Source organism: Halichoerus grypus, chromosome 13 (genome assembly GCF_964656455.1).
Source record: "Halichoerus grypus chromosome 13, mHalGry1.hap1.1, whole genome shotgun sequence".
Taxonomy (NCBI): Eukaryota; Metazoa; Chordata; class Mammalia; order Carnivora; family Phocidae; genus Halichoerus; species Halichoerus grypus.
Window position 1 is genome coordinate 17,843,969 of NC_135724.1, and position 10,902 is coordinate 17,854,870.

Genomic DNA, 10,902 nt, shown 5'->3' on the forward strand with positions numbered 1-10,902 from the left:
CATCCAGGGTCTCAGAGCATAAGTTCTCTCCAGCAGGTGGGAAGGGGTGGGGTGGGGTTCCCCAGTCTGATTTTCTTACCTTCCCGCCCCAGCCCCTATAGGAAACAAGATTCTTCCCTGGTTGACCCAATTAGCCCAGAGCAGACCGTTCTGAGGGATGAAGCTCAGGCCTTTGTCACTGGGGCAGCATTTAATTGCCCACCTAATGCCTCAGTGTAGAAAGTCGGTGAATGCGAACACTTTCGTGTGAATGATTCCTTTTAATGAAAACAAGGAAAGATTCGAGGGGATCCGAGGGTCCGGAAGCTGCGCGGTTATCATGGCAACTTGAGAGATGTTTCCAAGTTGGGTTTGGTCGTTCCCGCATATCAAAAGGTGGGTCAAATTTCCTGGACGGTTTAGAAGGAGGAAAGAAGTTGCCCCGGGCCCTGTTTGACCAGACGAGGACCATGGGGACCCGGGAGCGACGGTCCCCCGAGAACGAGAGAGCTGGGAGGACTCCGGCGCCGCCCGGTGCAGCCCTTCGCGGTTTCGCGGACTCAGCCGGCCGCAGAGCCCTCCGCGGGGAACGCAGGACGCGGTGCGCGCGCGCGCGCGGGGACCACGGAGATGGCTAGCAGCTCTGCGACCCGAGAAAGCCTTAGGAAGGGGCCGGCCGGGGCCGCGCGGGGAGAATCCGCGGTTTGACCGGTGGGCCCGCCGGGAGCAGGCAAAGCGGCGCGGCGGGAACGCCGGGGAGACGGGGCGCTGGGGAGCGGGGGCGCTGGCGAGCGCTCTGCTGGGAAGGGCGCGCCGTCGGGCTTACTGGAAACGCGCCGGATCAGGTTCCAGATCAATGAGATCTGGGTCCACACGTTTACGTTATTGTTGCCAGCATTAATGCTCTTTTAATCTTCTAAACATTATCAGCATCGATCTCCCTCCATATACACATTTGTTTGAAAAAGTGACATAACCACACGGTGGAAAGCCTGGAATAAAAATAAATGCACAGCCGCTCGCGTCGAGGGCGCCTGGCGGCCTGGGCTACTTCTCGCGCTCGGCTTCACCACCTTTCCTTGCGTTCTGTCTTCTCCGCCCGCTCCCGCTCACCCTGATGCGTGTTAGAAAGGTGTTTTCCAGGCACCCGGGACTTGACCAAACAAGGACAGTAGCGAGCTTTTCAATTATTAATCCGACCAGCCAGCAGGCGAAAGTATCTCGTGTTCGGTACGGACGTGTGTTGCGTTCGGTCTCTGGGGCTCGGATCCCGCCCTAAACTGCGGGGAGACAGGGGCTGAGCTGGGCCTGGAGCCGGACCGGCGGGAGGGGCGGTGGGTGTGAGGTTCCGACAATGAGGTCCCCGCCTCTCCGCTTGGAAAGATGCCAGTCGGCCAGCGTAGCCCACGACTTTCCTGGTGCCGAAGGAGAAACGCAGGCCTGTGGTGCCCCTGGCAGGAGCCGCTGCGCACGGTCCCGGGCAGGCTCTGCCGCCGCGGGCGTCAGGTGGCCCAGGCAACCTCTTGGCAGGTTGGTGAAAGGCCACGGCTGTCTGAACAGTTGCCTCCAGACTGGCCGCTGGGAGTTGCTGTCTGAAGAGGGCCGTATGTCTGTCCACGGCCGGGACACGTGGCAGGTTCCCAGCAGGCCGCCCCGGGAGCCCGGGTCACGGGAGGCGCAAACCGTGGCAGGCGATACCGTCAGAGGCTCCGCTCTGGCTGCTGGGCGCTGGAGGGAACCACTCCCGCCACGGAGGCCCTGATTTTCCTCCGTGAGCCGCCCGTCCGGGTTTTGCCTGGGTTTTTTTTTCAGTCCCTCCTTTCTCGCGTCCGTGCTTGGTTCAGAGGCTTCTTGGGCTCAAAGTCGGGGAGTGTTAGTGTTTAAACCCGCGGGAGTTTGTCCTCGCCCGCCTGGTGCCGGGAAATACAAACTGCCCTGCGGGAGCCCGCGCTGAGAGCCGCCGAATGCGCGGTTGCAACTCCTTGCTGCCTTGGCCACCCTTTCCCAACGAAATCGTGCTCTTGGGGTCCGTTTCTCTGAAATCTAGTGCTGGGGCGATCTGGGTTTCCCCGACGTCTTGTCCCTGACCCTTTGAAATGCCACCCTGAGCTGTGGATACACCCAAGCAGGGGGCGCAGAGGAGAGAGACCTGGGGGAGGCAAGTGGGGGAGGAGAGGAAGGACCTGCTTCTGGGGCGCCTAAGGGTGAGGTCTGCAGGAGCGGGTCCAAATCAGACATCTTGATTCCGAGGTCCTTCAGATCCCTGTCTGCTTGGGCCTCTGGCAAGACCCAGAGGGGTCCAAATTGAGAAAGAGAAAGGGAAACTAAAAGGAGACGAAGGGAGAAAAAAGAGGCCTGGTTGGGGCGAGCAGAGGTGCCCAGGCGGCTCTTGGGAGGCCCTGGCCTGGCAGTCAGGCCCAGCTGCCCTGCGGAGCCATGGGCTTGTTGAACCCCCGAGCCCTACCGTGTGGGCCCTCAACAGCGTCCCTGCAGGGATTCCGATCGATACTCCTGGTGGGGAAGGCCTCTGCTTTTCTTCTCCATTTGCTCCTGTCCCCTAGCGCTCCTGAGCACATAATACCTACTTACCAGTCCTAGCTTCTGCGTCAGTGTCTGAAGAGACTGATCTACTGACCCCAAACTGAAAAGCCTCCTATGTAATAATAACCACTCAACACACTTGTAGTTGCTGATAAAATGGCCAGATAAAAAGGCTAAAGCTCTTGTCCCTTTTCAACTCGGGGTAATAAAACAGACACACATTTGAATGCTTGAGCAAAGCGGGGTCCTCAGCAGGAATTTCCCACTCGCTGAAGGGGGCTTTCAGTCTCCTGTGGAGGTGGCTTCAGCACTCCTCCTTGGGAAAGCCTCCATGCTTCCCGCGGCCAGCCCCTAAGGATTGCCCCCCTACCCTGACTTTCCTGGGGTGGGGTGGTGGGTCTGGGGACCCCCATGTATGCCACACTCTCCCTTATCCCAGCAATGGTTGGGGCTGAGTTGGGCTAACACGTAAAGCATTACGTGCCATATCACTTTCTGACACACATAGGCACAAGGTTCGTTCGTTCGTTCCTTCCTTCCTTCCCTCCAGCTCTGTCCTTTGCAGGACAGGCATGAGGGGGCGGCAGTGCTCTGAGATGGTCTGGAATAGACTAGCTGTCATCCTGCCTTTAATGTACCCTCTACTCCAGCTGCCAAGTTCCTTCTGGCCACCTGTGCCCAGGAAGCCAGCCGATGCTAGAGCTTACCTGAGAGGGACTGGGGGCGTTTTGGGGGGCCAAGACAAAGGGGTACCACACTGTTCAGAAGTGTCAGTAAGCCTCCAGTTTCTCACCGCTGCCCTCTATCCACTGCTTAATCTTTCCTAGGAACCAGGAGCAAATAAGAGAAAATTGTAGTGGAGAATGAAGTGTAAGCTAAAGGAGAAAGATTACTAAATGCACACCAAAGTATTGGGAGTCCATTGATTTGGGGAAGCTTTTGTGGGAATAGTTTTCTTTACCTTTTCAGATCAATACTGAGAGGCGGTAACTGCCTGGAGATCGGAGGCGGAGGCGGTCAGAGTGGCAACGCCCCCTCCCCAAGCCTGGGTGAACACGCCCCCAGCCCGGTCCGGCGTCGGTAGAGTGCACCCCATAAGCCAGGCTCAGCGGTGCGAGGAAAGCCCCAGGGAGCGGGAGAGGAAGCCTGAGCTTGCCGCTCCGGAAGCGCGTTGTGTATAGCTCCGAACCGTGCCGGCCGCACACAACGCACATCCCACTTTCCGCACCAATGTAAATCACTGCCACTACGGATTGTCCCCTCGGTGGCCCGCGGATCCAGAGAGATGGCCCCAGTCCAAGAGAAACTGCCCATCCAGACTTGCAGTAGGGTACTGTGTGTCCTCCCCAGTGGGGCGCCTGGACACTTCGGCCCTCTGGACCCACGGCTAGGTCCTGGGGGCTGCGCAATTGCCACGCGCACCGCGCTGGGTCTGCGCGCACAAAAGCGCGCAACTGTGTGCCAGTCACAGCCGCTGCTGCGTCTTTCTCTCTCGCTCCCGCCGCCCACACAGGAGGTATCTGTGCTCCTAGAACAATAGAGGGCTGTACCTCGCGGCTCGGCCGCTAGAGGAGGCACAAAGAACCAAGCCCGCTCCAGAACAATGTAACCAGCGCGTCGACCCGTCCCCTCCCGCGGGCCGCCTGCCCTCCCCGCCGCCGCGCTACGCGCACAATCAGCGTCCGCTTAATGCAAAGGCGGAGCCTGTAGCCCGTGGCCAAGATGCATTAACTAACCTGCATCTTAATTTTTCAACGCCTCTCCTCACGAGCGCCCAGCCTCTCTCCGAGCCCAGCCAAACCTCGGGAAATCCCAGCAAAAGCTGGGAGCCGGGCAAAGGTGGCCGGCGAGTTAGTCAGGGAGCTCTCCATTCTTAGTTTTTCCTCCCCCATCCTCCTAGAGGTGAACGTGTTAGTCCTAACCTTCGTCTTTGCACCCTCCCCTCTCTGTAGGCAGTGACACGGGAACTGGCCCAAGCCGGCTCTTTCGGTCAGAAACTCCCCGCGCCAACGCCAAGGCCGGAGATGAGCCTGGAAAGCGCTGTTGTATCCTAGCCACCCGTTCCCCGAGCGGTCAAGATTGTGACTCCTGCTAATAACTAACAAGTTTGCCTGATATGATGGGTAGGAAAAGAACGGAGAATTTTTTTTTTTTCCTTTCTCAAGAGCAAAGCCCCTCAACTGCCTCCATATAGGGAAACCAGGCAGCCTGGAAAACTGAAATGTATTGTCTAAGCAAGAGTTCAAGTGCACAGGGCTTTGAAAAGGGCCAATCCCGGGTCTCTGTGAGTCCTGTAAAGAGAAAGCTCCTAGTGGACATCGCGCACCCCGTCCCTTGTCCCACAACTAGGGAAGGTCAGAAAGAGGGGTAAAATTGTCACACTCAGGGGAAGGTGAATGAAATGTGGTGGAGGGGGGTCGGTCAATGAAAGCTTGGAGTCAAGGAGGGAGGAAGAGAGGTAAGAAGATGCAAAAGAAAAAGAACAGAAAAGGAAGAAGGGAGAAGGAAATGACAGAAGAAGAAATAAAGTCGAGAGAAAATAGGAAGTGCGGAGCGGAGAGGAGGAAAGAACCGAGGCTAGGCGCGCTGACCTGGGGCCACAAGCCCCCCGGAGCCCTCTCCACAGCAGCCGGGCTCCAGGAGACCCTCTGTGCTTACCTGCCAGGCGTAAGGCGGACATGCGCTGGAACTCGGGCTCCTGCAGCCACTTCCACATCCTGCGAAAGGTCTCCCTGCCAGATTTGAGTTTACTCCACGGTTTTGGGTTCCGGAGCAGGTCGGAGAGAGTCCCCTGAGACCGGCACAGCACCCTCTGCGCGAAGATCGCCTGTGGGATGCTGTAGCGCTTCAGCTCGGCGGTGATGCGCTGGGCCACCTCTTTGGTGTTGATCTCCTCCAGCTGGCCCGATGTAGCCACCTGCGAGCCAGACGAGGACGAGGGTGGCCGCTCACGGCTGGGCGCCAGCACCGGCCCGTGGGACTGAGCATGGCCCGGGTGGTGCAGGCCGTTGAGGTGCGACATCATGGCCGCGGGCGGGGTGCCCAGGCCGCGGGACAGGTGCTGCTCACCGCGGGTCAGCATGGCAGTGTGGTGCGCGTCGAAGTTAGGGCTGAGCATTTTGTCGTGGCCCGGCGGCCCGTAGTTGGGCAGGCTCTGCTGCGCGTTGTGGAGGCCGCCCAGCCCGTTGCCCAGCGGCGTGGCGGCCAGCGGGGACAGGCTCTGGCTCATGCCGGGCATCTCCTTGTAGGGGCTGTAAAGGTTGTTCATGGCCGGGAGCCCGCGCTCGTCGCGCATGAGGGTGAAGCTGCCGCTGACGTTGCCCGACAGGCGCTGGGGGTGGTGGTGGTGGTGGTGGTGCGGGTGGTGGTGCGGGTGCGGGTGGTGGAACTTGTCCGACACGGTGGAGATGGGCGGCAGCGGCTGGAGCGGCGTCAGCGTGGTGTAGGTGTTGCTCATGCCCATGCCGGGCGGGGACGAGTCGCAAGACATGCTCATGGCGTGATGGAGCGGGATGGAGAGCTCGGGCCGGTAGTCGCTGCCGTCCAGGATCGAGGCCATGCTAGTGACCATGGCCGAGCGCGACGCCGCCGCCGCTGCCGCTGCCGCCGTCCCCAGCTCCTGGTGCGCCGTTGGCGGGGGCGGAGGGCCCCGCAGCGAGCCAGCAGCGCCGCGGCCCGCGTGGTGGGGGCTGGGGCTGGCCAGCAGCTCCTGCTCATGGCTTGGGCCCCCGCCGCCGCCCCCGCCGCCCCCGCCACCGCCCCCGCCGCTGCCGCCGCCGGCCGGCCCGTGCAAAGTGCCCAGACTTTCCATTGTCAGCTCCGGGTTCATGGCGCAGCCTTCTAGGTCTTTGGTGAGGCATCGATAGGCGGTGTAGGCAGCCTTCATTCAGTCCATCGGGGCCCGGGGGCGGCGGGGGCGGCGGGGGCAGCCGGCGGGCTGGCAAGGCGCGCGTGGCGGAGCTCGGTCGCGGGAGCGGGGGAGGGCGCGGGAGTGCGTGAGTGTGTGGAGGGGGAGCGTGCGTGCGGGTGTGCGCCCCGGGCTGCGGGCGGGCAGGCGGGCGCGCCCGGGGTGGGGGCGGGGTGGGGGCGGACCGGGCGTGCGAGCGGGAGAGGGGAGGGGGCGGGGAGGGAGGGAGGGATCACCGGGCCCCACCGCTCGGGCCGGCGCGCTGCCTCGCCATGTCCGAGCCCGCTCCGGCGCCGACGTCTTCTGTTTGGGTGAGCGGGAGCTGTCCAGAAGGGCTCTGCCGCTCGCCGGGGCAGCCAACCTAGCCTCCCGGACCCGGGGCGGGGCAGCGCCCGATGGGCGCCGCAAACAGCCACTCCGAGTGCGCCGCTGCCCTGGGGGGCGGGCCTCCTGAGTGCGACTGCCAATGGCTGATGAGGGGGCGGGGCCATGCGTTTCAGGTTTGGCTGACGGCTCTGTGCCTTTTTTTCCTCCTTTGCCACTAGACTCAAACGTCAAGGAGAGGGAGGGAGGGGAAGAGGGGGTAGTGGGGAGAGAGAGGCGAGAGTGCGAGCGAGGGAGAGAAATTATGTTAAAGATGCCGCTCTGTGTCCCTCTTGAGCAGCTGCGATCTGTAGAAAAGGGCATTGCTTTAGTTCCCTTTGCCTCACCCCACAGCTTTTCTGGAGGCTAGCAAGCCAGTCTGTACTGTGAAAAAACAAACCCAAGTCTCCTAGCAAGCCACTTCCCAAGCGTCTCTATATGAGAGCCAGTAGTTTACCCTTTTAAAATGCAGGCGCTTATGTATTCTAATGCAGGGTAAATTCCTGAGACCGAGGCATGCATAATCTACCAGGCGAAAGGAATCCTAGGACCCTCGCTGCCTTGGAGCTGCGGCCGGCGACGCAACCCCACAGGCGGCGCGGGCCACCGTAATCCAAGCAAAGTTAACACAATAACATCATTTAATTACCCGGCGAGCCCATAAATCTCCCAGTTATGAGGCTTCAGAAGGGCCCTGTTAGATTGCAAAACAAAACTAGAACTCTAGGAGCTGCGGTTTCAAGGTGACCAAATGCTCCCCCCCCCTAGCGACTTGTAAGGAAGGGTGGTGGGTAGGGGGCGGCAAGATTGTTGCCAAAGCCTATAGTGAGCAAACTTCTCCTGGGAGCAGGGAGTACGTAAACCGTCCGGGACGACACCCGCGGATTTCTCGTCTACCGCGCGCGCGCGTGCATACACACACACACAGACACACACACACACACACACACACACACACTCGAGTCCCGAGAAAGGAACGCCCCAGGTTGCGGCTGTGGGTAGATGACACGGACCCTCGGCCGACATCTGTATATCCAAAACTTGTTTCTGAAAAGACCAGAACCCTGGCGAGTTTCAGAACGCTCGCAAGCCGCAGCTTTAAAAAGTGCACCTTCGTTTACCCAGAATTTCCGTTGTTTGGTAATCCTAGGTCGGGGACTGGAGGTGGAGCGGCGGAGAAAGGAGGTGGAGATTTCCGAGGCCTGGGTGGGGGTGGAGGGGTGGCTGAAGACAGGGAGCTACCCGGCATTGAAACCCTTAAAAGTAACAGATTCTTCCAAAGCAGGTTGCGCTCTGTTTGCCTCCGAAGATTCAAGCTAGCTGAGGTTGCGCAGATGTTGCCTTTGTTTAAAGAGACAGTAATTAAGGACAGGGTGGACATAAGTTTGAGAAGCGTGACCTATTTTCTTTTGATCAGCTGTCAAAAGAAGAGCAGGGGGTCTCCTTAAGACAGCCCCCTCCAACCACTTCCAGCTGTTAAGGAAAACTTGATAAGAAAACAAGGACACGCAGCCTGGAATACTGTATGTGCCTTCCTGGTGCTAGAGAAAGGTTTGATTCATTTGGAAAATAGTTCTTAGTCTTGGTGACCTTTTGCGGCTGCCCTCCTTTCCCTTCTAGCTACAGAGCAAAAAAAAAAAAAAAAAAAAATCCACCCCCTCCCACACCATCCTGTCACATGAATGTACAGTGACGTTATTCATAGATCAACTTCATTGAGCTCTGGCCAATACCTTGCCAATTATTCTTTCAAGTAGATTCTTTTTTGTGATATCAGAGCCTGGGTAAGAAAGTGGACATTCCTCTACTTTGCTAGGCATACTTTTCTAGCTGCTCACATTTTTAATGTCACAAAATTAGACAGGTAAAATAACTGAATTTTCTCTGTCTTTCCTCTCCCCCTCAACCCTCTCCTACTGACTCTCTTTTCACTCCCCACCTTATATATGGCAGCTGGATACTTGGGATAATTTGAAACAGTTAATGTTTGAAAAACTTACCAGTTGAACAAAAGTTCACAAGAGCACAAGCCTCCTGTTGGTCTAGGAGTGCTCAGAGACTGAAAGAGGGGGAGAGAGCAGCAAGGCTGGGGAAAGAGTCTGATATGCCCCAATGCTGAACACAGCCTTCCCTGCCTCGGCTTCAGACTTAAAGAGTGGCCAGGGACCCCAGGCTGGGACACTGAGTAGGCTCTGCCTCCATACAGAAGCCTGAGTATATAGATGGCCATTAAAATAATTTTTCAAAATGATAAACTCGTTTACCAGGCTACCAAGATAAATCTGCTCCTGGGAATTGCATTTTGGTGTGCCTTGGAGCAGTCACGTGCTGGAGAGTTGAAAGGTGAGTTGCATATTCTTGCTGCCTTGCTCCCTCCCTCTCTCCCTCCTCCCTCTCTCCCACCATCCCTCCCCCTTCCCTCGATCAATATTGGCGATCTCAGGGAAATCATGAAATCGTATTGGCTTCTTTGTGTATAATTTCATTGGGCTAGATTAAAGCAGATTTTTCATGTTGTTTTTCTTAATGATGGTTTGAGGTTTTGTATGTCAACCTAAAACCCATTTAAAAAAGGAAATTAATGTGCGTTTTTAGTCAGCATCCTAATTTTTACTAAATTAGTCTTGCATGCCCTTTCCCTTTCTTTCTAAAAAGGAAAAAATATTTTCTGCTTGAAGAAGATAATTTTAAGAATATCAATATTAATAAGATTTTCAAATATGTTTCAAAATATCTTTGATGTTTCTTGCTCTAAGAAAATAAAAGGAAGAGCTGCTTTCTAACTGCCCCTTGTTTACACACGTACTCTAACCTTCAGAAGTTGTGTAACTCAGCATTTGATTCACAAATAGACTGTACAGAAATATGGTAGCAGGCGTGCTAGTTCACGACTGTTAGAATCTGGACAAACAGTTGCACCAGCCATTATATCAGGATCAGGATATCAATTTCTTAACGTACCACATCCGCAGGTCTGATTTTCTTCAAAATCAGACACTTAAATGGGTCAAAAGAAGTCTGTAAATAAAATGCAGCTTTGACAACAAATGTAAGCTACTGCATTATAAAAGAAAAAAAAAACTTGAGTTAGGAATTGTAGAAATAGACTGGAGATTTTTACTGCCAGAGCTTTTCATATGTGTTTTCACATTCAAAAAAAATTTTTTTAGGCTCTGAGAGGGAGAGAAAGGTGAGCATTCAATTAAAACAGAGACCCTATAAATTATTCACGAAAAAAAAAATACATAGACCACAAGTAAACCCAGTCGGATAAGGGGCCCAACAGCTTTGTTTCCACTAAACAACAGTAACCACAGCCCAAATCCCAAGAAGAGGGGGGCTGCTTATTTCTACCCAAATGTTCAAAATCCTGATGAAGGTTTTGTGTTGAGAGAACACATTTGTGCTACAACTAGGTTTATCAGAGCAATACAAAAAGACATAATGGTGGGTTGATTTGGACTATTTTATTTTTGTCCTTCCCCAAACCATCTGGCGCGGGAGTGTAGGGGTATTGATCAGGATCTGTGAGCTGCAGACCCCATGCCAATCCATAGCGTTTCTGGCAATCAGTGTCGCCCATGAATTGCAGCTGTCTGTGTGGCTCCCGAAAAGAAATCTTCAGAAAAGTCCCCCCCTTATCAAACACTTCATCCGTTCAGGGGTAAGTCAATATCATTTCTTTGTCATTCCGTGGGCGAGGATTATGCAGGAGAAAGTTTTTGTTGTCGGTCGTAGCTGCTGCTTAGCCTTTTTTTTTTTTTTTTTTTTAAGGAAGGAGAGCAATTTTCTAGCCATTGAATGGTAATGGTTTTCCAGAAAGGCCTCAAGCGTTTGTGTGAATCGTACAACAAATGCTGTTTCAATATTGTGGGGGAATTTTAAGGGGAGGGGGGGAATTCTTATGTTGCTATACACAAATAATAATAGTGATAATAGAGGGTTCCTTTTAACGACGGAGAAATTTCTCCCCCCCTTTTTTTTCGGAGCCTCTAGTGATGAAGACACCGCAAGTCTCTGTGATTACCCTTGCAGATGGACGGTGGGTGCTTGTGGCGGAAAAAGAGCCTTCGGAATCCTGGCTCTGTTTGATATCTCCATTAGCTTCAATT

General features: G+C 55.4%; 1 protein-coding gene and 1 long non-coding RNA gene across 3 annotated transcripts in view; one reads left to right on the plus strand and one right to left on the minus strand.

Annotated features, from left to right (window-relative positions):
• ONECUT2 (one cut homeobox 2) overlaps positions 1-6,733 on the minus strand; it is a 72,675-nt gene extending 65,942 nt beyond the window's left edge. For both annotated transcript variants that reach the window (XR_013443295.1, XM_036097450.2), the window contains exon 1: positions 5,179-6,733. Coding sequence is in view for 1 of the 2 variants with exons in the window: in XM_036097450.2 (XP_035953343.1) it covers positions 5,179-6,406 (1,228 nt within the window). In the remaining variant the exon portion in view is untranslated. The remainder of the gene's footprint in view (positions 1-5,178) is intronic.
• Positions 6,319-10,523, plus strand: LOC118539115 (uncharacterized). The gene is made up of 3 exons (XR_004918981.2): positions 6,319-6,371; positions 9,058-9,133; positions 10,300-10,523. It is a non-coding gene; the product is annotated as an uncharacterized LOC118539115 (long non-coding RNA).
• The last annotated feature ends 379 nt before the right edge of the window (positions 10,524-10,902 follow it).